Consider the following 26,480-nt stretch of genomic DNA (forward strand, 5'->3'; position numbering starts at 1 on the left):
CTGGACAGGGCAGAGGGAGAGCCCCAGGGCTACGGCTGTCAAGAATCTAAAGGCAAAAATGACCAAGAGGACCTGTCTGTGCACATTATCTCCTGGCGTGCCAGGTGCTGGGATCCAGGATTGGACTCAGAAGGGGGGGGGCACATTTAGAGAGAGGAACTCTCAGCAAATCACCCCGGTGCCCTGGCGGTGCCCTGGCCCCAGTCCTGGGGTGCCACAGTCCAGAGGATCTCCCTCCCTGGTTAAGGTTCTCAGGACCAGTCCCAGAGGGCTGGCAGAGGCCGGGCCCAGGAACGAAACCGGAAGCGGCGCTTGGACCCTGGTTCCCAGAGTGGGAGAAAGGGGTGGGCACCGGGCAGAGGGAGCCCTAGGGATTGGCAGCAGCGGTGGGCAGGGCAGGAGGGACGGGGAGGAGTCAATTTGTACACGTGAAAAACTCTGGCGGGGGCCGGGCTCTTCCCTTCCTCCTCCTCCTCCCCTCCCTCCTCTTCCCCACCTTCCTCCTCCCGGTCCCTTCCCCTCCCCTTCTCCCTCCTCCTCCTCCTCCTCCTCCTCCTCCTCCTCCTCCAGCTCAGGTTGCAGCTCCTCTGGGGAGCCGCTCACCTTTCCGGAGTGGGGGAAGCAGCCCGAGCCGGCAGGGACCCCAGCAGGGCGCAGGGCGCGCGCCCAGCCCCGCCGCCCCTGGCCGTCGCGGTGCCCCCAGGACACGCGCGGTGAGTCCCGCGGGCGACGTGCCGTGTCCGGGCGGCTGGGGGGCGGCGCGCGGCGGAGGAAGGGAGGTCGGAGAAGGGGGCACCCACCGCGGCGCCGGGAAACGGAGCAAAGGTAAGCGGAGCGGCCCTTAAAGGCGCCGTTCTGCTTTTGCCCTGGGGCCAGAGGTTGGAGGGAACTGCCCCAGCTCCGGGGGGAGGTCGGCGGTCACGAGGCGTGTGGGCATGTGTGTCGGCGGGGGGGGGGGTGATGTCCTGTAGAGGCCACTCCCAAGTTCCAGGTGCGTAGGAGGGAGGGCTCTTCTGCATTCTCAGATCCCCGACCCCGCAGCGAGTCTCCATCGGGACTCACTTGGCCCCCGGGCTCCGGTCTGAACCCGGGGAAGCAAAGTTTTCCACCAGAGGCTTTCTAATCTCCCTTCTTTCTGGGAAGGGCCAGGGTCAGGAGTCTCCGGTGAGGAGAGCGCCCGCGAGTGCGGGGCTTCCTGGGCTCAGTGAACTTTCCCGAGCGACAGGCGGGGGGTGCACAGCGAAGGACGCGCGAAACGCTGCAGGTTCCAGAGACTGGAGGGGGAGAGGGTGTTGACTGGGGCCTCTGGGGACTGCTGCTTCTCTCTTTGCCCACCCAGAGCCCAAAGGGGCAGTGGCCGCCACTCCGCAGCGGCGGTAGCAGCAGCAGCAGCGGGCAAAGGGTTAATGCAGCGATGGGAAAGAGTGGGTGGCCTCTTGGGCTAAGGGGATGTGGCTTGAGGATTCTGCTGTGTGGGGGGAGATGATCAGAAATGAGAATTGGAATGGGTATGGGCTGTAGCCCCTGTTCTCTCCCTGTGGGGGCAGGGTTCCTGGGAGCTGCCTGCAGCCTTGAGGTGGGAGTACGCTGTGCAGACAGGGACAGATTTTCTGTGCTGTGGGGCCACCACCGTCCTAGGCACCCGTGGCCTCTTTCTAATTCTCTCTGAACCCTTTCCTGACAGTAGGGGTAGGAGAGTTGGGGCTGTGAGGAGTGGGGGTCAGCTCCCCAGACCCTCATGCCCACCCCCAGCTCAGCCCTCAGCAGTTCCTCAACAGCGGCCTGGGCCCTGTGACTCACTGCCAGCACGGCCTGCCCCTCCTGTGTCAGCGCCCTGAGAGATTTGGCATGTCCGTGTGGTGTTTTCCACTGGGCACAGGCACACCGCACATTCCTGGACACTGGCCTGAGGAGGCAGAATCCTCGAGGACACCTGGAACGTCTGGCTGACAGGCACGTCCTCAGAGGTCCCCTGCCTTTCTTCTGGCCTTGGGAGGGGCTGGGACCATGTTGCTTAGTGCTGGGGGAAGGTGAGGGTGGCCCGCAGCATGGGCTCTGGGTCCGGGTCTGCATCCTGAAGGCCATCTAGAGAGGGTCACCTTGCCACAGCAAAGCTCCTGTCTTGGGTTACCCTGACCCAGCCACCCCCTGTGCAGCCGGTGAGCCTGGGAGGCTGACTTCCCCCCACCCCTGGAGCCTCACTGCCCCTGGTGGCTGCCCACGTCCCGCCGGGAGAGTGGAGCCTTCCTTCTTCCCAGACTTCTTGGAGTTTCCAGAGACAGAGTAGACTTCAGTAAGTTACATCCTATTTCTGAATGCCTTAGTGGCTGCCATTTACTAAACATCTACCAGGTGCCAAGCAGCGTGTCACACAGCTTTATGAAGTACGTATTATTATCCCCATTTTAGGGGTGAGGAGATGGAGACTCTGAGAGACCAGCTTAGGTGGGATCCAGCCCACTTCCCTCTGACCCCAAGCCCCCTGCTCTCTCCCCATCCCATCAAGGGGGTTCCCAGCCCGCTCTGGAATTCTCTGCATCTATATCAGTCCTCAGGAGCAGGAAAGATGGGGACAGAGTGCTCTGAGTAGTGAGGCTCCCACTGGTCCTGTGCCAGGCAGAGCTAGGCTTCTCCATGGGGTGCAGGAGAGAGGGCGCCAGATCTGAGGAACAGGTAGGTTCCTGGTCTGAGATCTCATGGGATCTGGCTGCCTGCCTTGGAAGCACCGCCTGGGTTTAGAGGAGATGGAGCTGCCTTTATGGCTGCATTTTTCTCTACAGACCCAGACTCTGTCCTCTGCAACTTGGGCCTTCCTATGCCCAGGCCAACAGGCCCCATGCTGTATGGCAGAGCCTGCCTTGGCTCCTCCCAGCTCCTCCCCAACCATGCCTCTCCTTTCTAGGGTCACCTTGTTTTGGGCTTTTGTCCAGCATCTCCATCTATCCCTCCCCTGGTTCCTTCTTTCCCTCCCTAACTGACTTTGAGACCTTACAGGAGGGCAAACCCAGGGCCTTGTTGGAGTCCACCTCCAGCACATCGTACTAGCTATGTGAACTCCTCTCCTCAGCAAACTGCTGAGCTTCTCCCAGCCTCAGTTTCCTCATCTGTGAAATGGAGATCATAATAGGGAAGGTTGTCATATGAATTAAATGAAGTAGCCCATAGTACCTGGCATGTGGCAGATGCTGAATAATTGGTAGCTGTACTGTCACTGGCTATTTGGAAAGGGAATTCCATATTATCATGTCGTGCTTGGCTCTGGGGTACAGACCGAGGCAGGCTTAGCTAATCCCGTCAGGCCAAGCCCTTGGACGGGGTCTTTCCTGCCCTTCCAGGTTGGGAAGGAAGGCTCTGTGTAAGAGAATGGGGGGTGGGGTGCAGGTCGGATGGAAACCTGCCGGGAGGGGACCAGGAATGTGTGCTATGGGGACTCTTACCCTCTGGTTTCGGGGATGAGTGAGGTAGGCACTGGGAGCCAGAAAACCAACAGCCTCCCTCTCCAAGCGCCTCTGGCAGCGCTTCCTTGCCCCTGGGTAAGAAGACCCTCCCTGAGACTTAATTAGTCGCTGTCCCTGTTCTACTCTGTTGTCCATGAGGGAGCGGCTGGCCTGGGTCCAGACTTACCTAATTAGCTTCACTCTTTTAGGAATGAGTCACATTTCTCTTCTCCAGCCCTGTTCTCTCCCCTACCCCAGACCCTTCACCCTCGCCCTCCTGGCATTAGCTGCTGAGCGAGCGCTTTCACATCTCCAGGGGCTGGGATCACACCACGGTTAGTCCTGTCTTGTCCTGGTCCCCACGGCTGTGCACACACACACACACTCCAGCTCTGATGCCGGGCTCATGGCAGCTCAGGCAGAGGCTCCGGGTCCCAGGATCACGACAGAGCTGGCGGCTGGGCCTGGCAGGAGCAGGCCAGAGGCGCAGCTGCAGATCGAGTGGAGAGAAGGCTGTAAGCACATCTCAGCCAGACCTCCTGTCTGAAGGAGTGCCCATCCGGCCCTGAAATCTCCACATTCCGTCTGCAGAGGAGGAGGGACAGGGAGGCAAAAGTGTGAGGTTTGGCTTTGAACCAAAAAGGCTCTTGAAGCTCCCTCGCAGCTTGAGTGATCATGGTGAGACAGGATACCCTGGTTTCAGAGACATTGGCCAGAACTTTTGAAGGGACAGTGGTCAGACTCTCTTTCTTGGAACTCTGGATAATGGTCTCACCCTGTGCTCCCACCCCACCCTGCCAACATTAAATAGCCTTCTCTGGAAATGGCGGGTGGGAGAGACAAGATGACTGGATAGTGGCTGGCTGATGCATTCGCTCATTCCTTATATGCTGAACGTGCGTCTCCTGTCCCCCATGGTGGAGGCAGCTTATGGACTTTGGGGTCAGTTCAGATCCTGCCTCTGCCGTTCATGGAGCCTTGCCTTAGATGAAGGAACTTGGTCACCCAAGTTTTAGTTTCCTGGTTTAGAAAATGGGGAGAGTAATGGTATTCCTTCATGTGGTTGCCAGGATCCCAATGAAGTAATGTCCTCAATCTAGCTTTTTCCTTACCTGGTGGCATTATTGAGGGGTGGTGACAAGCGGAGTTAAGGGCCACATTTGGCAGTTCTCAGTAGCCTGGCCTCTGCTCGATCCCTGTGGGAACCAGGGCTCAGGCCCCAAATGAGGAAGGGAACTCTGCTCTTCAGACGTTTCTGCCCTCCCTCACCCTGAGCACCCTCTGCAGTTTATCGTTTTCATGGGAAGTTCTGACAAAACTCCAGGTGATTTCTGTCCTCACCTTGCTTCCCTAAAGAAGCCTCCCCTTTCCTGCCTTTGGTAGTCCTCCTCAGGAACAGGGCTGCTTCTCTCCTCTGGCCCCAGCCATCCAGCAAAGGAGACCCTCGCTGGGTGACCAGGCCCTGGGGGGGACATGGCTGTCCTTCCCCACGTCCTAGCGGGATCCAGTGGCTGGAAGCAGGGAGGCGGTAGGCCCTGTGCTGGAGGGTGTTACTCGTGACATCAACAGTGCTGGGTCTCCAGACCACCCTGCCAGCAGGGCATGGGGTGAGGCCAGGAAAGGGGTCCCAGAGCCCTCCCTGTTCCTGGCGTGGAGCCCAGCTAGCAGCACCGCCTGCCATGGCTGGGCTGGGTGCCACATTCTGGGCTGATGCCAGATCCAACATGGCTCCTTCCCTGTGCAAGGAGCCCTTGAGTGGGCTGATGATTGCCCTAGAGATGCTGCCCTGTGGAGGGAGTGCCATCTCTGGGCAGGTCCTTGCAGTCCCCTCCAACCCCGGCGGAGCAGCAGGGGCACTGAACTCAAAGTCACAAGGCCTCCGTGCTAGTCTCAGCTTTCCCCCATCAGCCGAGTGGCCTTGGGCAGGTCACTCCCCTTTCTGAGTCTTGCCTTCTTCACCTGAAAAATGAGGGCACAGACCGGGGATTTCTAAAGCCCCATCCAAGACTGCTGGTTTGTGGTTCCAGCTTTTGCCAATCTTGCTGACAAGGATCGCTCTGAGACCCCAGGAGGGCCTCCGCCTTCTGTTCCTTCAAACTCTGGAGCACAGGGGCTTTCCCCAGCTGAGGCCTAGCTAGCCAGTCCCTGCCACAGCTCCGATGGACAAGGAAGCCCTGGAAGGCTCCTTGCTGTCAGATAGCAGGAGAAAAATACCTCCTAGAGGAGAGGGTGCTGGATTCAAACGCCACATGGGCACTGGATGCTCAAGGGTGAGGTTGGCAAACCATGGCTCTTGGCCAAATCCAGCCTATTTTAGGATGGCCCAAGAGCTAAGAATGGGTTTTACAGTTTTAAGTTGGGGAAAATTTGAAAGAAGTAGATAATATTTTGTGACACTTGAAAATTATATAAAATTCAAATTTTAGTGTCTATGAGTAAAGGTTTGCTAGAACACAGCCACACTCATTAATTTACCTCTTGCCTGTGGGTACTTTCTGCAAGGGTTGAGTTGTGTGACTGCAGCAGAGACCAAATGACCCACAAAACCTGAAATACTGACTGTCTGGCCTTTCACGGAAGAAGTTTGCCGACCCCTGCTTGAGATGATTCTAGTTCTCCCAAGGCCTGCACTAAACGGTCTGGAATCTCAATCTAAAAATACTTTCTTTTCATTTAAAAAGTTACTACTTCTTTTAACATAAGCAACGAATGTTCATTGTGGAGATACTAGAAGATGCAAATAAACAAAAAGAAGACATTAAAATCACCCACGATTCTGCCACCCAGAGGTAACTACTGTTAGCATTTTAACTTGCATCCTTCCGGATCATAGCTAGTGCTTGTGTTTATATCTATACGTGTGCGACGTGTGTGTCTAGCACACATACAGCTTTTACAAGTCGCACACATCTGCGTTTTTCACTTGAAAGCACATCTCAAACTACTTGCTATCTCTGGTACTGTCCTAGGCCCGGGGGTATTCTCGTATCTCAGACCTTTGGGGGACATCCAGACAGAGGTGCCCAGCTGGCAGTCGGACCTGTGCATGTGAGGCTCAGGGGCGTGGTGGGGCCAGAACTGTGATCTGGGAGTCATCAGCACGTGGGTGGCGGTTTCCACTGCAGGAGAACACGAGGTCACTGGGAAGAGTGTGTAGAGGAGGAAGAACAGAGAGCAGAGAGGGAGCTTGGGGGTGCCGACATCAGGGACAGGTAGAGGGAGTGCATCCTCCAGACGAGGAGGGAGAACAGCAGAAGAACCAGGCAGCCAAGGGTGGGGAAGACCAGGCGTGGAACCTAGGACAGTGCCTGGCCCGAGCAGGTACTAGTGAAATGAGTGAAGGCCTAGGAGAAACCAGCCTCCCCTCCAGGAGCCTGAGCCCTGGGGCTGGGTGCACTGACAGGGCACGTAGAGAACAGTTGAACAACTGGGAGATGTTCAAAGGCTTCCCAAAGGGGACCTTGGAGACAGGGAGGAGCGGAGAAGTGGTCCAGGCCAAGGCTCAGCCTGGTGGGAGGGAGGCCAGCTGGCCCTAAAGGTTGGAGGATGTTGGCCAGGGGTCCTGTCGGAATGTGGGGTCATTGGGTCAGACTGGTGGGGGTGAGGGTTGGGAGTGGAGTATAAATAGGAATATGGTCTAGAGATGCTGGGAAACCCTCGCCGCTCTTGAGACTGAAAGGTCCCAGGATCCAGTGCTTGAAAGCCTTGAGTTCTGCTGCTAAAGCTAGGCATAGTGAGAAAACCAAAGAGATGTTAAGATCCCGTGACAGCTTCCTGCATCTGGACGAGGGAAAGCTAGAAGGGGGTGAACTTGATGCTCTTTATTTCTCCTCCTTTTTATTGTGGAGAAGATGGTGGGCATCAGCATCTGTGCTTAAGCAGAGAGGAAACAAATGTGGACTATTTTCTTTGGGGTTTAAGGAAGACCTAAGAAAAGCTTCCAGACTTTGGAATTTTGAAAACACCGGGTGGTCGGTGAGGGACCTTCCTCGAAGGTCTTTAACAGGGGCTGCTTAAAGGGGTAGGAAAGGGTCTCCTCTGCTCGGAAGTGAGGCGGGCCTTGTCTGGAAGCAGCCAGATGTGGGAGCCAGAGGTCTTGCCTGCACTGGCCCCTTTCTCTAGCCTCCGGTCTAGGATGTTCTGCACGGCCAGGACCAGAGCTGACAGAAAGGCACCTTGTCCCATCTGAACACTTGGAAATCCAGAGCCTCTCCAAAGATTGCAGGCCAGCCTCAGCTGGGTCTCCAAAAAAGGTCAAAAAGAAAATACCAGATGATACATGTGCCTCCCTTCCTTGAGCCTCAGGAAGCCAGAGAGAGCAGAGTGAGGATCAGCAGGGCTGATGGGGCCGGCACAGAAGGGCTAGAAGTGGGGCAGTCCGGGGTCAGCAGGGGCCATCTTTGGGGTCACGGCCTAGGTCTGAGCCTGGGTAGTGCACCTGACCTATGAGGCTCTGGGAATCTGCCCCTGAGGGCTGCAAGCCCATGAGGAGGGCCCCAGAGCCCTGCCAACCCCCTCCCCACAAGTCCTGGCATCCCCAACTCCAAGCATGTTCAGTTGGAACCTCTCAGGATTTTTCCCACCCCTAGTCCATCCCTCACTGTGGTGTGGCACCTGCCAGCCTCCTCAGACCTCACTTAGGGAGTTGCTGCTGGGCAGGAAGCTGCCCCCTCTGCCCCAGCCCACCCCACCGTTGCCATCAGGGCCAGGAGCTGGCTTGAGAAGGAGGGTTAGGTTGAGGCTGAGGCTTTGAGTCCGGTGGCAACTGACAGTCCTCTGGCAGTCCCTCCAAAGCGCTCCTGGACCTAGGAGTTCACAGCTTTCATATATTCACTCACCTATCACTTGACTGTTCACTTGGTGCCAGGCCCTGTGTCAGGCTCTGGGGGTATAATAATGAGACAGACCCCGTCCTTGTGCTTAACAAGCTCACAGGCAAACTTGGGAAGTAGACAAGTAACAGTTACAGCACAGGGAGCCAAGTGTTATGCTGGGGGACGTCTAGGATGCTGTGGGAGCACAGGGGAGGGGCCGCACCTGGCTGGGGCTGGCAGGGTTTCAGGCTAGAGGAGATGTGAGGGGCATCAGAGAAGGTGTCTAGGGAGAGGTCGTGCCTGGCTTGACCCTTGAAGCTCTGAGCTCTTTGCTGGCTTCCCCTAGTCCCCGGCCCACCAGTCGCTGTGTTCCAGTTCCCACTCAAGTCCTGCCTACCAAGAGTGGGGCTGCCTGACGAGGAGAAGATAAACCTAGACCAGGTCCCCGGCCTGGCTGAGAGTAGAGGGAGGGGAAGCCGCATTTATCACATACAGACGGAGTGTCCTGGGGATTCAAGGGGCCTAATGTTCATATATCTGTAGAGGAAGAGGCTTAAACGAGTCATTGTGGTACAGTGGCCGTGCTCTGATTCAGCCATTTGTTCATCCATTCCACAAACGCTGACTGAGCCCCGGGCAGCGTCCTTACGCATGTGAGGCATGAGGCGCTGGGGGAACAAAGCTGCCTGAGACCCTGCTCTTGGCCTGCAGGCCATCACAGTCTAGTTGTGGACACGCACAGGCTGCTCTGCAAGCATAAGGAGGAAGCGTCTTGCTTTACCTAGAGGAAGGAGGTGTGGTCCTGCGTGGCCCGCCAGGGGAAGCGACACTTGAGTTGAGTTTGGAGGCGGTCTTACCAAGGGAAAAATGAGGAAGGGCATCCCAGGCCAACTGAGCGCATGTGCAGAGCTGTGGGGCGTGAGTGTGGTTTACTTTGGGAACGCAAAGTATGTTCCATAAAACTGGACCCTCCAGGGAGGGGCGATCACTGAAACAAGAAGGAGACAGATGAAAACACAAGAGGCCTAGTTGCCCAACCCTGGAGTTTGGACTTTTTCCTGAGGGCAGTGTTATATTGAAGGATTTTAAACAGGGCAGTGACTTCATCAGAAAGCAACTGAGAAAGTTAATTCTCACAGCCTGGTGGCAATTGGATTAGAGGTTAGGGATTATCCCCATTTAGCAGACAAAGAAACTGAGGCACAGGTGTCTTCCCAGGTCCCAGTGCTAGTAAGTGGGAGAGCTGGGATTTCTTCCGTGACTCCAAACTGCAGAGAATTTTGGAGAGCAGGCCTGGACTGCGTGTGGCTCTCGCTGGAGGATGTTTCCCTCCCAGTGAATGCTGCAGGGACCACTGGCACATTTGTCCAGAGCAGGGACGACCCTGGGCCCAGATGCTTTGCCTCCTGACCAGGCTCCCTGCAGAGCCCAGCTTGCTCCAGAAGGCCCTCCCCGCCTGCTTCCTGCATTCCAAACAGAGGCTGTGGGAATCTTCTCGGAGCTCTGTCGGCGGTATCCAGAGCATCTGTTCATTGGCAGGGTGACTGCAGGCCTATCTGTCCTCCTCTATTCTGGCCACCCAGAAGGCCCCAGGCTCGCAGCCTCTCATCCAGGCTGGAGCTGGAGTGGGGCGGGTCAGTGATGAGGGCCCCAGGGCTTCTGCTGCTGCAGCGGCTGCCCAGCTCCAGGCAGCAGTGGGGACTGGCTTCCCCTGAGGTTTGTCACAAGCCAGGGAAACTAAAGCCTCAATGTGTGCGGGGCAGGGTCAGTTAGAGGATGCAGGAAGATGGTATCGCAGGCTCCCTGCAGGCACAATTCTCACTGGGAGGAGGCAGTCTCTGAAGTCTGAGCTCATGAGGCTGCAGACTTGGGCAGCTTGACCTTGAGTTCTTTTGAAACCCGCCCAAAGGCCCAGAGTGGCTGAGTGACCAAGGGGGCCAGAGAGTGGGCAGCAGAGGGTGTCACAGGATCCTGGGTGGTGGTCAGCTTTTGGGACTGAGGGTCAGACCCTCTGGGCTTCAGAAAGTGGGCAATTGGAAGTTGTATCCTCAGCCCCTGACCCTGGGCCCACAGAGACTGAGATCTGAAAGAAAAGAAAACAAAACAAAATGGAGGCTTGGAGAAGCATCTAACAGGTACCTGGAATACACTAGGAGCTCAGCATGTGCTGCGAAGCAGACAGCCGTGCCAGCCGTGTGTCCTGGGCATTGGGCATAAGGATCAAAGTGCCCCTGGTGAGGGAGGCACGTGAGAAGTCCTTGCTGTGGTCCTGGGAGGTCATGCACCTGCACAGAGTATGCCCGTCAGAGGGGTGCCTGGTGGCCCTGGGGGGGTTGGGGAAGCTTCTGAAGACGTGAGACCTGGACTGCAGGTGGGGGTGTGGCCTGGAGCAGACCGAGAGTGACGGGGAGAGCAAAGCCAGAGAGGAAGGGGGCCAGGTCCTGAAAGGCCTTGGGTGCAGGCTGCCAATGGGGCTTTATTCAGGAGGAAGGCAAAGGGGCTTCTCAGAAGGGTTTGCTGGGGAACCTCAAAGCCGGGCTCCTTGGAGGTTAAGTGAAGCTGACTCCTCGCCCCCTGCAGCCAAACTTCTGTGAGGTGGAGGCTGCTGGCCGCCTTCCCTAGATGCTCTGCCAACTTCTTTTCTGCCTCCGTGGTCTCCGGGTCAGGCCCTCCCAGGTGCCCTCCCAGGGCAGGGATTAGGTCTGGGGCCTGGCAGAGGTCTGGGACAGCAGGCTGTCTACACTACCTGGACGATGGGCCCCTGGGCCCAGCCCGGCCCTGTGGAGCTTTCTCCCCTCCGAGGATGGGGGGTGAGAGCTGTAGGCTGGGAGGCTGGGGCCCCCTGCCCTGCGTGGCCCTGCCGAGTTGTCAGTCTGAGTCAGGGGCCCTGCCTGCCTGGCCTTTCCCTCGCCGTCTGGTGGTCCAGGCCTGCCAGTGGCTGACCATGCGCACTGCTTCTTGCCGCTCTTCCATCCCGGGGTCTCAAAGCACTTGGCGGGCTGTGAGGAGGCCTGGGAGGGATGCCTGACGACTTTAGCGGGGAGAAGAGAGCTGTTTTCCGGGGGTCTTCCTTGTGCTGGCGCTGTGTCGTGTTAGCACACTCAGCGTCTCCTCGGGCGTCCACTGGACATCACTCGCTTGGCCAAAGCCCCAGTCCTGGCCTTCCCACCCAGGCCTCCGCCCTCAGCGTTCCCATCTCCACAAACGGCCGCCCGCGGGGCTGGGGTTTATAAGAAATATCTATTTGGTCTTCGTTCACAGTTCCTGGCTCCCAGTTCCCAGAACCCTTGGAATTTCCCAAGTGTTGAGAGTGATAAAGGTGGCTTTTGTTATGTGAATGAGGTGACTTTTGGAAGCACCCAAGGGTGGGGGCTGGTTGCCAGGAGAACCAGCCTTGTGATCTGAGGATTGGAACTTTCAGTCCAACCCCCTGATTTCTGGGGAGGGGAAGGGGACTTCAGGTTGAATCAATGGTCGATGGCCAATGACTTAATCAATCATGATTATGTAATGAAACTTCCATAAAAATCCAAAAGGACAGCTCTTCGGCCCTCTTTCAGAGAGCTTCCATGTTGGGAAAGCAGAACGCTTCCACGTGCCAGCGTGCCGGGCCTCAGCCCCACAGGACAGAAGCTGCTTTGTTTGGGACCCCACCCTATATCTTCATCTGACTGTTGATTCGTGTCCTTTAATGTCCTTTGTAATAAATCAGTAATCTAGTGAGTAAATGGATTTTCTTGAGTTCTGAGAGCTGTTCAAGCAAATTAATTGAACCCGAGGAGGGGGTCGTTGGAACCTCTAATTTGTAGCCAGTCAGTGAGAGCGCTGGCAACAACCTGGGCTTGCAGCTGGCGCCTGAAGTGCAGGGCGGTCTTGTGGGGCTGAGCCCTTCACCTACGGAACCTGGTCTGTGTCCTGGTGGACACCCTGCTGGTGTCGGAGAACTGCTCGTTGGTGTGGGGAGGCCTCGGCACGCACACAGGCACACGCACACGCGCACACACGCATGCACACACGCGCACACACACACGCTGGAATTGGGTCCAGGAGCCCTTTACACCTCCCTGTCCTTCCAGTTGCTCAGGCCAAAACCTTTGAGAGTCGTGCCTGCCTCCTTTCTCTCACCCTATGTACAATCCGTCTGCAGACTCTTTGGCTCCACCTGCAAAATCTGTGCAGAAGCCAACCACTTCTCCCCACCTCCACTGCTCTCACGCTGGTCTCAGCCACCACCATCTCTCACCTGGATCTCTACAGTAGCCCCCTGATCAGGCTCCTTGCTTCCTTCCTTGCCCACACAGTCTGTTCTCAACACAGTGGCCAGAGGGAGCCTATTAAAATCAAAGTGGGATCACATCACTCATCTGCTCACACCCTCTTGTTCCCACAAGGCCTGACATGGTCTGCTCATCTTCCCCTCTGGCCTCCTCTCCAGCCACATTCTGTTCATAGATCATACGAAATTCACTCCTGCCTCAGGACCTTTGTACCTGCTGTTCCGTTGCTGATCTGCTTCCCCCAGATTCCACATGACTAGCTCCCTCGCCTACACCTACTTGGAATTTTTCCTGAGATGTCACCTTCCCAGAGAGGCCTTCTTAACCACCCTATTTAAAACGCCCCACCTCTCACACCCCAACCCTCTTCTCTGCTGTATTTTCCTCCATTGTCTTTGCCACCATCTAACATACTGTGTATTTTATTTATTTTATTGTCTGTGCTGCCCCTCCCCACCCCCATTAGAATGTAAGTACCATGAGGGCAAGATGAATGTCTGTTTTGTTCACAAATGGATTCTTAGGGTCAACCACAGTGCCTGGTGTATAATAGCTGTTCAATAAGTAATTGTTGAATGAATGACCAGAGCTAAAGCGAAGAGAGATTGTGTAACTCATTCGCCATCACACAGCCTGCTAGTGGTAGCACCAGAATTTGAACCTGGGTTTGTCTGGCTTTTATTAACTCTTGGTGGGGTTAGTGGAGAAACAGCCTTACAGCCTAGGCCACAGGGAGGGGCGGGGTGGGGCCAGATCCAGTTGGGAGGAGAAAGGAGCCATGTGGTCACGGAGTTGGTGCACTTGGCAACAGCCAGGAAATTGCTGCATGCATTTCTGCAAGTCAGTTCCCCTCTCAGAGCCTCCGCGTCCTCCAGGGCCGGTGAGGGGTTGGAGAGGGGCCTCTGTAAGTGCCTCCTCTGCTCACACGCTGGGAGTCCGGCCCTTCTCCCTGGCGCACAGTGGCCTCTGGCGAGGTCGGTTTCCCCTGGCCTGGCTCCTTCCTCCAGGCCTATTTCTCTGGTGCCAGCAGGGACCTCTGGGTTGGCTGGTGTGTGCCCAGGAGGAAGGGATGGGAGGTGGGCTGAGAACTTGATGGACTTACCTGGGCAGGGGGGCAAGGGGCAGGCCTGGTTGGGGGTCTGCCTGCCCATCCCCACGGCTCCCACGGGGGACTGTGCTCCTTCCATGTCCCCCCACCGCACCCCGGCCAACATCCCTGGACACCCATCTCCCTCTTCCCCTGGCACCAGTTGCCCGGGGACAGCCCCAGATGGCTCCCTGGCCCTGGGACAAAGGCCACACTGTGCCTGGCCCTGGGCTGGCCTCAGGCTGGGTCACACTGAGCCCTTCTGTCCCCAGATGGGGGTGAGGGGCAGACGGCACCAAGGTGACAGCCCCTTTTCCTGTCTCCCTTCCCCCTCGACCACCAAATCTGAGGAGCTGACTCTCCCAAGGGAAAAGTGACAGAGGCATCTTGTGTCTTGAGCTCGGGAACAACAGACCATTCACTGCCCAGTCTGCCCTGTCACACCCAAGACCCTGCTGGGTTCAATGCCCCGATTGTCCCCAGCAGAGAGAGGCGTCCACTCTCTGCTGCGGTCACCACCCCTGCTGCCCCCTCCCCTGTCACCATCAGGAAGTTCATCCCCACATCTGACCTCCATCACTCCTGCTGCAGCGACAGCCACTTCCTCTTGATCTCGTCTCAGGCTGGGTGGAGAACAGCTGGTCCCCATCCCTCTGCATCGCTTGGCCCCACCTTCCTGCTCGAGTCAGCTGTCCCCAGTTTCACCCTCCCTCTGGCTCCCTGTCCCACCTTCCACCCTGCCCCAAGCCCAAGCTGGTGGCTCCTTGCTCCTAACTGAGCCATCAGGAGAGCAGGTGCAGTTCAGGGATGGTGCCCCTTCATCTTGCGGAAATTGGGGGCCTCCCTCCCAGAAGGCTTTTAATGAGCTTCTCTCCCCCTCCTCCACAGGCAGGAGCAAGGGCGTGAGATTTATGGCGGCTACTGGTAGATTCCTGAGCCACAAGCCCAATGCGCCATCCCATAAATCCCAGACGGCAGGACAGCTTTATGGGAGCCCTGTTTTTAGAAGGAGGCGTGGCTGGCCCCTCTTGGCAGAGCTCAGACCTCAGAGAGCCGAGTGCCTGCACCCCCCAGGACTGGGGCATCAGTTTGTGCAGGGTAGACATTTCTTCCCCTCAGGAGTCTCCTGCTCCGCTCAGCATGCCCTCCACCTCCTGCGCCTCCCCAGCTCTGAGCACTTCCCATCTCAGCACGGTAGGGCAGTCTGGAAGCCTGTGGAATGTCCACAGCACTGGGAATGCTTTTTAAAAATGCATTTTCCCAGGCACCATCCTCAGAGCCTCAGTTGCAGAATCTGAGGGTGAGACCCAGGAATCTGAATTTTTTACAAAACTCCCTGGTGGTGCTGATGTTCAGCCGACTTTGTAAACAACTCATCTGTGCGGTAGGGACAGCTCCACTCCTGTAGTGGTGGGAAATGTGAGTCAACATGTAGGGCGTGTCTAGGTCCTCATGTCGCTGGAACCCACGTGCGCTACCATCATGAAGCTCCATTATGGGTGCCCCCGGGCTGGCTGCACACAAGCGTGCGAGGCGCACAGCTGCCCTGGGAGCTTCCTGTCTATGAGAATCCCGTAGACAGCAGGCCGGAGACAGCCACGGAGGAGCGGCTGAGGTTGGGTGGCAGGAATGAGCTTCTGGATGGAGGATCAGGAAAGTCCAAGGCCGGTGGGCTTTGCCAAGGAAGCTGGAAGAAGAGCTGTCAGCTGCCTTCTCATGGAAGGAAGCCTCGCCAGCCCCTGAGTTGCTTGAGAGTAGGGACCATACGTCACTTACGCTGCAGTCCCTGGGCCTAGCACAAAGCCTGGCATGTGGCAGGAGCTCAGTCCTCGTTTGCTGAGCTGAACTGCGTGAGACTTCAGGGCCCACCGACAGGCTCAGCTGGCAGTGCAGACCCGAGGCCTCTCCTCTGAGAGGCGCTGGCCTAGGAAGGAGGGCCTGGCCCGACCCAGTCTCTGGGCTTAGGGGAGGTGGAGGGCCACAGCTTAGCTGCATTTGGGGGCAGCCTGCAGGCCCAGGGAAAGGACCCTTTGCAGGCTGGCTGAGGACAGAAGGATGTGATCATTAAGCAAAGCAAACATGTTACTGACCCATAATCCCTTAAACCAGGAGGATTCAGGAGGGGCCTGGTTGCCTTGGCAACTGGGTACTGGCCAGTGATGGGCCGAGAGCATCCTCTGGGAATGGGTGGTGCCTGGTGCACGGGTAAAAGCTGGGAGAGGGTGCAGGGGGGCCCCTCCCAGCACAGGGCTGACCCCTGACACCTTTTTGGCAGGTGTGGGTGGGCGCCCTTGTAAGGCCTCTTGGTCCTGGCCCCACTGGACAGAGCAGGATGAGGGGGCGGCCACACTGGGAGCTCATGAAACCATGGAGGGGAGGCAGGACAGCCTCACTCTGGGTTTTCAGGGCAGGACAGAGAGGAAGGTCTGTGGGAAGAAGCAGTTGCACCAGTCTCGCTGGGAGGCCAGTAGGGTCTCCTCACTCAGAGGGCTGGAGGGCTGAGGAGCGCAGGGAGGGGGTTCCTTCTGGCTGGGGAAGGGGCCTGGGGATGAGCAAAACAGCCCACCCCTCTCCCTATTGTGTTCTCTGCGGTGGACACCCTGCCTGCTGGGGCTCGAGTGGGAGGGGCCAGCAGGGCCCAGCCTCCCTCCCCGGGGGCCTCTGTTTCCGGCAAACTCCTGTTTCCCGTGAGACCTTCAGCTGCTCCTGACATCCCAATTTCAACTAGAGAGATGGGGCTGGGCCCCTCAGAGGCACACATCCCCTCTCTCGTCCCTTTCCTCTCATTTCCTGCCTCCTGGGGACCCAGGACAAGCCAGACAGGGACCTTCCGGTGTCAGTATCAGGATGCAGTGGGGTTTGGACCAGACTATGTCACAAGAGTGGAGGCCGGGCTGAGGCTCAGCTATGGGCATCAATCAGCAAGGCTTCTGGCTGTAGACGTATTTAAACACTGACACACAAGTTGGTAAAAGAGCTGCTGGCCGAAGGGCCACCACAGCCCCCCTTCCAGAACTCTCTAGACCTCTGGCAGCTAAAAGTTTACCGTCTGGGCCTGGAGGGCCTCCAGTATCCTACTGGCCATCCTGCCTCTGTTATAAGGAGTACTTTGCTGTCTGGTTGATACATATTGTGCATATCTCCCCAGGGGCAGGGAATCCTGGGGGGATGAGAGTCACAGGGAGTAAGAGGGTCAGGACTTCTTCCCCCAGGAGCTCCAACTTTGGTGGAGAAGATGACCCTGGCTCCCAGTGCAGGGCAACAGAGCTTGGTGGGAAGACCGAGACCAAGACCCGGAATTCACATTTGGTGTCGACTGGACCCTGTGCCTTGTTCTCACCTGCTCTTCTCCATCTCAGGACCCCGCCACCTGGCCCCTCCCGACCATGAACAAGATGAAGAACTTTAAGCGCCGCTTTTCCCTGTCAGTGCCCCGCACTGAGACCATCGAGGAGTCCTTGGCTGAGTTCACAGAGCAGCTGAACCAGCTCCACAACCGGCGCAATGAGGGTGAGGGGTCTGGGCCCCCCGCCGCCGGCGTCCCCCCAAGCCCATCCCTGCCCTCCCTGACCTCAGCATCGCCGCTGGCCTTGGAGGGTGAGGACAGAGGTGGGAGGTAGAATCTCCTCCGTCAGGGCCGAGAGCAGGGAGGGGAGCTCATGCCTCTCCCTCTCAGACCTGCAGCTCGGTCCTCTTGGCAGAGACCTCCAGCCAGTGTCCAGCACCTTCTCCCCCACAGACAGTGGGGAGGACCCCGGGCAGCCGTCCCCTGGCATGCGGTACCGACGCCAGAGCCAGCGCCGCTTCTCCATGGAGGTGAGGGGCTCTGGGCTCTGCCCTGTACACGTGGCAGGACGCACCCACAAATGTGTGCCCAGGAGGGTGGTTGCCTTGGAGCCAGACTTCATGGGTTCAAATTCCAGCTGTGCCATTGATTATCTCTGTGACCTCGAGCAAGTTTCTCAACCTCCGTGTACCACAGTCTCCTTGTGTTAAAATGGTCATCGTGAAGATTAAATGCGTTCATATATGCCAAGTGCTTAGGACATCCCCGGTACTAGACAATTTGACTGTTGTTCTTATGACCCATACGCATATGCCCAAGTATAAGAAAATTGTGCTTACAGAATCAGAGTCTGTGGGAATCTCATTCTGCAGATGGTGATAGTGCAGGCCAGAGAGGGGAGAGGACCTCCTAAGGTCACACAGCAACCCCTGGGGTTCATGACTGTCTCTGAGCATGTCTGTGAAGCAGCTGTGAGCCTGGGTCACAGCTGTGGTTTGGCGCTGCTGGAGTTGCTCCACAGGAAATGCTGGGCCCAGGGTGACAGGCAAGGGTCCCACAGTGCTAGCTACCCAGGAGCAAACACTGGTGTCCCTGTCTCCTCCCGGTCACTGTAGGACATCAGTAAGAGGCTCTCCCTGCCCATGGACATCCGTCTGCCCCAGGAATTCCTGCAGAAGCTACAGCTGGAGAGCCCAGACCTGCCCAAACCACTAAGCCGCATGTCCCGCCGCGCCTCCCTGGTGAGTCCCTGGAGGGTCAGAGGTCACCCTCTCCCCAACAGGGACAGCTGGCTTTGCCTGTCCCCGCTGACTCCTGCAGCGGTTTCCAGGGAGATTCCCGGGTCTCTGGCGCCACCTGCTGGCCACAGCGGATTCATATAGCTCATCCTCCTTGGTCAACATCCATTCCCTAGGTGGGTCCCACTAGGGCTGGAGCTGAGCTCCAAGTCGCCTCTGGGCCCCAGGCTCTCCACCGGGGTGAGATCAGTAGACTAGCTGGCACCTGCCTCTCATCCTGGCTGCTCCTCAGATTTGCTTGGGAGCATCTGACAGAACATGGACTCTGGGCCCTGCTCCAGATACCTACAGAATCAGCCTTTCTGGTCGTGGGGCCCAGGAATCTGCACTGTTGAGAATTGGGTACCACTGAGCTGGAAGAAGTGTGCTGATGAGAGGCTGTCGGGGAGGTGGGCTCTGAACTGGACACTTGAGGTACAGTGGAGAAACAGACAGTTCCTGCCCTCAAGGAGCTAGTGGTCTGAGCAAGACAGAGATAGACAGGTGAGGAAGGAGTGTGGCGACCGTGGGTGCAGCAGCGCTAGCACCTCACCCTGTACTGCCAGGGGAGGGAGGGGCTCCCGCCTTTATCACAGGGCCGGGGGAGAGGTGAAGAGGAAGGATTCGTGGCTGCCCTCAGCCTGGCTAGCCTCAGTCGTTCCCTCTCCCTGATGGAGGTCATTTCCTTCCCTCCTGGGGGCTGGATGGGGGAGGTATCGTGTTTGTGGGGCTGCCGGGCCTTCAAGCTCACAGGACCTATGTCTCTCCCCCTCAGTCAGACATCGGCTTTGGGAAATTGGAAACGTATGTGAAACTGGACAAACTGGGGGAGGTAAGAGGCTGGGCTTGGTCCTCGGGGCAGCCAGGCATCCTAACCATCCTAACCATCAGGGCCTCCCCGCCTTCCCTGCTCTGCCCTCGCACTGCCCCTGCCCCAGAGAAGTGCCTGATCTTGGCAGGTGTTGAGGTGGGCCCAGGTCCTGGAGGAGGGCAGGAGGGTGGAGTCGCCTGTGGGCTCTAGTCTTTTTTTTCTGTGAGTATTTCTTGTCTGGGTTCAAATCCTCACTCCATTCATTCGCTCTGTGGCCTTGGGCGAGTTATGTGATGTCTCTCTGTGCCTTTGTTTCTTCCTCTGTCAGATGGAGAGTGTAACTGTTCTACCTCACGGGTTGTCGTGAGGAGTGGAGAGGTTACCATCATGGGCTTCATGCGGCACGCAGACGGTGCCTGGCACAGAGGGAGGGCTGTGGAACCATGAGCTCTTTCCATTGTCTCCACCAGGCTTTGTGCTCCGGGCTGGGGGGTGGGCGAATGTTTGCGGAAGGAGACACAGCCCTCTCCCTCCAGGAGCCCAAGAGGAGACCCTAATGTAAACCTCAACCTAATATGAGGAAGAACCAAACCCATGCCAGAGCAGGGGGCACCTGGCCTGCTGGGGGCTTAAAGACGGACAGCCCCCTGACTGTGAGGAGTTAGGGCAGCTTCACAGAGAAGTGGGCTTCGGAGGACAGAGAATTTCAGTGAAGGGAGAAGGGGAGGGGGCTCTGGCCGAAGTCACAGCCCAGGCAGAGGCGCAAAAGGGTAGGGGCCTGGACAGAGGAGAGTGGGGCCTGAGTGGGGCCTGAGCCAGGGTTCTTGTTCCCAGGGCACCTATGCCACAGTCTTCAAAGGGCGCAGCAAACTGACGGAGAACCTCGTGGCCCTGAAGGAGATCCGGCTGGAGCACGAGGAGGGGGCGCCCTGCACTGCCATCCGAGAGGGTACAGCCTCTTAGGGTCCTGCACTCCCGGGGGCTTCTGGGAGGAGGGGTTCATTGGCCTGAGCCTCGGTGGGAGCCTGGGGGCAGAGGGTCATTCCTGGAGTGGGGACTCCTGGGGCTGATCCCAGGAAGAGAGGGTGCGAGGGGCATGTGGGGCCCCAGGAACCCAGGCGGGCCTGTCTCCCCACAGTGTCTCTGCTGAAGAACCTGAAGCATGCCAATATAGTGACCCTGCACGACCTCATCCATACAGAGCGGTCCCTCACCCTGGTGTTTGAGTACCTGGTGAGTCGGGCTGGGGCTGGCAGCTTCTGCTCCTTGTGGGAGGGGAGGGGAGAGGGTGAGGGAGGGGGTGGGGGTGGCCCAGGCTTTGTTCTAGAATCAGGTTCTCAGATGCTGCCATGCAGGCTTAGAGGCAGCTCGGAGCCCAGGGACCCGTCCCATTCCTGTGCTTGGGCCCTGCCCAGGGAGGGGCCTCTGGCCTGAGGTCAGTTCAGGGCGGGGCTGAGCCAAGCTCTGTGTCCCAGGACAGTGACCTGAAGCAGTATCTGGACCACTGTGGAAACCTCATGAGCATGCACAACGTCAAGGTGAGAGCCTGCGTAGCAGGGACCCCTCCCCCCCAACTCTAAGCATCAGTTTCCCCATCTGTCAGATGGGAGTTTGAGTTACCTGCCAGGATGAAGGGAGGCTTCCAGGGAAGTTCAGGGGGCTGAGTGACCTCGTCTGTGCACATACATCCCCACACGGGTGGGCTTCCTGGCCCTTTGTGGCCCCCCTCAGCTCCCAGGCTGGAGAACTCGCTGGCCTCCCACACCTTCTTGCTCCTCCACACACCTGGTACCCTCCCTGCTGGATGGGTTCCCTGGGGTGGATGGGGCCTGGGACAGAGCTGCAGCACGGGCAGGAGAACCAGGTAGCTCTCCAGGTACATTCCCCGCCCCCATCCCTGTCCCCATCCCCATCGCAGCCGTGGGGCAGAGGCGCAGGGTCTCCCCGCTGGGACATGCCCCCCCCCTCCACTGCTCATCTTTCCCCTCCCTCCTCCCCAGATTTTCATGTTCCAGCTGCTCAGGGGCCTGGCCTACTGCCACCACCGCAAAATCCTGCACCGAGACCTGAAACCCCAGAACCTGCTCATCAACGAGCGGGGGGAGCTGAAGCTGGCCGACTTTGGTGAGGGCTGGGGCCCACGGGGCTGGGGGGGGGGTCTAACAGTCTCCCCAGGATGCAGGTCCCCTGGGGGAGGGTGGCTCAGTGACATGTCTGTCCCTAGGGCTGGCCCGGGCCAAGTCGGTGCCCACAAAGACCTACTCCAATGAGGTGGTGACCCTGTGGTATAGGCCCCCCGATGTGCTGCTGGGGTCCACAGAGTACTCTACCCCCATCGATATGTGGTGAGTGGGTGCCGTGGGATCGGGGGGGGGGGGCTCCCACTCCTCCAGACTCCCTTCTGTTGCCCCAAGGGCCTCTGGGAAGAGCTGTCTAACCTCCTTTGACTAAAAGCTGTGTGGCATCCTGCTGAACTGGATGTTGAAGAATTAAGTCTGAACTACACTGGGGTTTCCCTGGCTCTACATGGACTCTCCAAGGCCATGCTTTTGAAATATTCCCCCAACGGTATGTAGGGGGTTACCAGAGGGTACAGGAGGGGCCCCCACAGTAAATATGATGAATCTTCCCCAACCGTCAGTTCTACTGAAAATTTTGGAAAGGATATATTATTTTTATGTTAAAATTAACATGCATTAATGTGATTTGGTGTAGAATGAAAAATCAGTCCAATTTTAAAGCTAAAACACAGTTTTCCAATGAATGGCCTCTGTGCCCTGTGCCCGGGGTCCCCTAGAATGGATATATGGACTTCTCTCTGCCGGTGGGGCACACATGGAAACGGTTTGAGACAACACTGCATAAAGAGCTGCAACATGGGTGCTGGCTGTGCAGACCCAAACCCTGCGGAGTGCCAGAGGAGAGGTCAAAGCGTCCTAGAGCCTGGAGAAGCCCCAGGCTGTAGTTGGGGGGCTGAGCTGTGCTAGGATCCTCCTCTGCCCTGGGCCACCCACCCCAGGCCGTGACCCATCCGAGCCATCGTGGCAGGGCACAGCCTGACGCCGCCCCTGCCCTTTGTCCCCCGCAGGGGCGTGGGCTGCATCCACTACGAGATGGCCACAGGGAGGCCTCTCTTCCCCGGCTCCACGGTCAAGGAGGAGCTGCACCTCATCTTCCGACTCCTCGGTCAGTCTCCTGCGCGCCCTCCCTCTCACCACCAGGGGGCGCCAGAACTCTGTCCAGCCCGGGCGCATACCGGGCTGGGAAGAGCAGCCCCGCCCCCTCTCAATCTCTCAACCCCCGCCTCCTACATTGCACCCCTCCACATCGCTCAAGGCCCTGGCCCCTCACCCCTCCCCACCCTCTCTCGTCTCCCAGGGACCCCTACAGAAGAGACGTGGCCTGGTGTGACGGCCCTGTCCGAGTTCCGAGCCTACAACTTCCCCCGGTACCTCCCCCAGCCGCTCATCAGCCACGCTCCCAGGTAGCCCTGCCTCCCCACACCTCCTCTGCTGCTTGTGGTCCTGGCTGACCCTCCTGGAGGTGGCCACGCGCCCCGCCCTCCCCACCCCACCCAGGCCAGGCCTTTGCCAGCTCCTTCCCCCTGCAGGTTGGACACCGAAGGCATCAACCTCCTGACCAGCCTCCTCCTGGTGAGTGTGCCCCCGCTGGGCCCAGGGACAGGCAGTCACAGAGAGCTGATGTCCCGAGACCCCGCCCCGCCCTTGCCCCACCTCTGCCGCTAGTCTGAACATCCGCCCTGTACCCCACCCCGAGGCCGAGGCTCAGGATGAGCTCTGGTTTCCACACAGACTTCCCATCTCAAACCCCAGTGCAGACCCACTTACTAGCAGTGTAGCTTTGGGCAAGTTAACAGAACTTTTCTGTGCCTCAGTTTCCTCAACTGCAAAGTGGAATTAATAATTCACATATTTTATAAGATGGTCCTGAGGGTAAATTGGGATTATGGAACATGCTTAGTATGGTGCCTGTCTTGAATAAGCACACAGGAGAGGGCACCTGTTACTATTACATGTTAATATTACTGTTATTGATGTTAGCATCTACATTTCCATCCCAAGAAGAGGTCACTCCAGAAGTCCCATTTCTGGTTTTCTCCTGGTGGCTGGAGCCCCGGGAGCCCGAGCCCTGGGGCTGCTGTGGGGTGGGTTAGAGGTGGGGGCTGGCTGCGGGCCCCAGGGGCTTCTCAGGTTAGACTCAGGGCCCCCACCTTGGCCATCTAGCTTAGCAGAGGAGTAGCGCTACCGGAGGGTCCAGTAGCCGGCTGTGTGCCTTTCAGTGCGAATCCAAGAGGCGCCTGTCGGCAGAGGCGGCCCTGAGCCACCCCTACTTCCGGTCTCTGGGGGAGCGCGTGCACCAGCTCGAAGACAGTGAGTGTCTGGGGAGGCGGCGGGATGGGCAGGGCCACCCCAGAACCAAGGGAAGGGGGCAGCAGTGTGGGCAGGAAGAGCCAGAACAAAGAGGCCGGAGGTGCTGGGGCCCGCTGAGCAGCCTTGGGCAGGTGGCTTCCCCTCCTTGCGTTCTCGTTTGTACCTAAGGGGCCAAATTCTGTGGATCCGCGACGCTGCCTGAAAGGCCCAGTTAGGTGCTCCTGGGCTGTCCTGTCTGAAGGGGTTCCCCAGCCTGGGGCTGCTCCCAGCTCGGTTTGCTCAGTGGGTGTGGGGGCCACAGGCTCCAGGAGCAGGGCCGGCTTCACCCAGCGCTCCCTGCCTTTCTCCTCTCTCACCCCAGCTGCCTCCATCTTCTCCCTGAAGGAGATCCAGCTTCAGAAGGACCCAGGCTACCGGGGCCTGGCCTTTCAGCAGCCAGGTAGGGGCTTGTGCCTCCCCTCCCCTTGTTAGAGAAGACCAGGGCAGGCTGCTCCCCCCTCCCTCTCGAGGGACAGAGATAGCGCCCAGAGCCCCTCCTGCAATGGAGAGTCAGCATGGCCTCCCTGACGTTGGCCTTTCTTCCGGGGGCCCATGGGCAGCAGGAAAGGGGCTGGTTTCCCTATCTCCTGCCCAGGCTTCCTCCCCCAGTGCCTCCCTCCTCAACCCCTACCCAAGATAGAATGTGGCAGTTGACAGTAGCCCTGACAAAGGTGCGAGCTCTCTCTGGCGCCTTCTCTCTGCAGACTCTGAGCTCTCTAACTAGCCTCTGCCCTGGGAGGACTGTGCTTTGTCTCCAGGACGGCTGATGGCCTCGGACATGACAAGCGTTTTCCATGCATTATCTCATTTAATCCTAAAACACCCCTTGAAGTTGGTACTGTTAATGCTCCCCATTTCACAGTCAGTGAAACTGAGGCTCTGGGAGGTGAAGTTGCAATTTCACATAGCTAGTAGGTAGCAGAGACAGGATTTGAACCCAGGACTGACTGGCTCCCAAGTGCATCCTTTTGCTGGCTGTATCGGAGTAGCTCTGTGGCGCGCCCTTCCCTCCTGGTCTCGGGTACCCTCTGGCCCAGCCTCCTGCCTGCAGTCCCACCTCTTGCCCTCTGTTCTCCAGGACGAGGGAAGAGCCGGCGACAGAGCATCTTCTGAGCTGTGCCCACCCTGCTGCAGCCCAAGGGACGAGAGGTCACACTGAGCACAACTGGGGGCAGGCTGGGGCCTGTGTGGCCCTCGGAGGACTGAGGAGCGGGGGTCTAACGGCCGGCCCAGAAGACCTCTCGGCAGCACTGCTGGCCACGGCTGTTTCCTCTCGCTGCTTCCTACGTGCCTCCCCAGCGGCCTTGGCCTGGACACCAAGCCTTCTGTCACCTGCCCAAGGCCTGGGCATGAGCTGCTTCCCTGGGAGGAGAGGAGGGCACAGGGAGGAACCTCAGACGCTTTCCCACCCTGAAGTGCTCGGGCCCCGGCGTGGGACCCACAGGAGAATCCTGGTGCCCTGGACAGGGGCCCCACCTGGCCTCTCCCAGGGCCTGCCTGCCTGCCTCACCCGTTTGGTAGAGCCCCTTACAGACCCCTTGGAGCCCACACATCTTTTACTTCTTTGCTGTCTGAGAGCAGGAAGTGACATGGCATCTTGTCTGGGACCCTGGAATCCAGGTGCCAACGTGTGTGCCAAAGCCCACCCCGCCCACCTGAGAGGAGAGTGTCTCCGGAGCGGCAGTGGGAATGATAGCCCGTCCCCTCTTCTCATCACCCCACCCTGTTCCCATTCCCCACTCCTTGCCAGAGGCCCCATAGGCCGCTGGATGCCCAGCTGAGTCCAGAGGTGGTCTGGTACTGCCAGCTGCACTCCTGCCACCTCAGCCAGCCCTGCCCGTCTCCCCAGGCTGAATGGGATTGCCTTAAGTTGGCAGGTGATAGAGTACTCACTGCCCTTGGAGCTCTGAGCCAGGCTCCTCCCTGTCCACCCTCTCCCGAGAGTACCTCCTGCTTATCAGACTGAGCGCTGGTAAGCCAGTCCCAGGACAGGGTCCCGGGGGCGGCACCCAGATATGCAGGGTCACCCTGACACTGGTGCCAGGCCAGCCTCGGCTCCTTGGGGCTGGCACAGCCTCCCGCGTCCCCTCCTTCTCAGCCCCTGTGGCCCTATCTTTGCTCCACGCGACCCTGGCACCAGCCTCCCCCTGCCCCTGGCCTCCCCGGAGGGTGGTCACAAGAGGGATGGTGTAAATGCCACTGTCTGAGGTGGAAGAAGGTGAGACGGGACAGGGCAGGCTTTGATTCTGAGAGCCCTGCCCCAGGGGGCTGAGACGATGAGGGGCCACGGCCCCTGAAGAAGGCACCCCTCAACACCCCTGCAGAGCACCCCCGTTATATTGCCGAGGTCTCCGCAACACTTGGCTGAGTTTTGAACGACAAGGCCAAGGGGAGGCTGGGCCCATCCTTCCTGCACAAGCCCCCTGCAGGCCAACCCCCTCAGCCTGAGGAGCAGCCCTGAGGGTCTTGGCCCCCACAAATCCCTCCACTCCTCCCCCACTGTACTGTGAATGTCCCATGACTCAGCACAAAGACAGATAATATATTTAATTCATGTTGTACAGAAAGAGCAAGTGGTCTTGTGCAGAAAAGCTGGTTTTGACAGATTGATGCCAGAGAGGGAGGACGAAGGCCCTGCTCCGGGCCTCGTGAGTGTGGGAGGGGCTTGCTTGTGTGTGTGTGTATATACATATGTGAAGTGGAAAGTTTGGTTCGTGTGTGTCTCTGAACCCACCCTGGGCCGTGGGAGTGGTGCCCTGCACCCTCCCTGCTCTCTGCATCCCGGCCTTGGCCCAGGTTGGTGCCTGAGGGCTGGGGCCAGCCCGGACAGCCAGGAAGGAGCCGGGGAGTGGTCCGGAGTTCTGGCCCCTGTCGCTGATTCTTGTGCTCCCCCAACTAAATGGCTTCCTGACTTCTTGAGAGGAAGGTGGGAGGGAGGTTCAGAGAGGGTTGACATGGGGGATGGCCAAGGCCAGGGCAGCAGAACAAGGGTACAAGCCTCACTAATTCTGGCCCAGCAGTAATTGCTACAAACCTGGATCCCTTGTCCTGCTGCCCAGAC

General features: G+C 58.3%; 1 protein-coding gene across 6 annotated transcripts; it reads left to right on the forward strand.

Moving 5' to 3' along the window:
- The first annotated feature begins 588 nt into the window (after positions 1–588).
- CDK18 (cyclin dependent kinase 18) lies at positions 589–26,070 on the forward strand. 6 transcript variants are annotated; one of them, XM_087437178.1, is made up of 16 exons: positions 589–713; positions 16,975–17,125; positions 17,355–17,431; positions 18,017–18,142; positions 18,954–19,010; positions 19,824–19,938; positions 20,128–20,222; positions 20,465–20,527; positions 20,990–21,113; positions 21,214–21,334; positions 22,078–22,175; positions 22,368–22,473; positions 22,600–22,642; positions 23,290–23,380; positions 23,765–23,819; positions 24,498–26,070. In XM_087437178.1, the coding sequence occupies exons 2-16, from the start codon at positions 17,002–17,004 to the stop codon at positions 25,198–25,200; spliced, it is 1,998 nt and encodes a 665-aa protein (XP_087293304.1). In that variant the 5' UTR covers positions 589–713; positions 16,975–17,001; the 3' UTR covers positions 25,201–26,070. The 6 variants fall into 6 exon arrangements, 5 of the variants coding, with proteins under 5 accessions (XP_087293304.1, XP_087293289.1, XP_004425174.1 ...); XM_087437163.1 differs by having other exon boundaries at positions 17,292–17,431; positions 24,498–26,069; XM_004425117.3 differs by having other exon boundaries at positions 17,292–17,431; positions 23,742–23,819; positions 24,498–24,674.
- Positions 26,071–26,480: the final 410 nt, after the last annotated feature.

This window comes from Ceratotherium simum, chromosome 2, assembly GCF_057802395.1.
Source record: "Ceratotherium simum simum isolate JZ-2026a chromosome 2, ASM5780239v1, whole genome shotgun sequence".
Taxonomy (NCBI): Eukaryota; Metazoa; Chordata; class Mammalia; order Perissodactyla; family Rhinocerotidae; genus Ceratotherium; species Ceratotherium simum.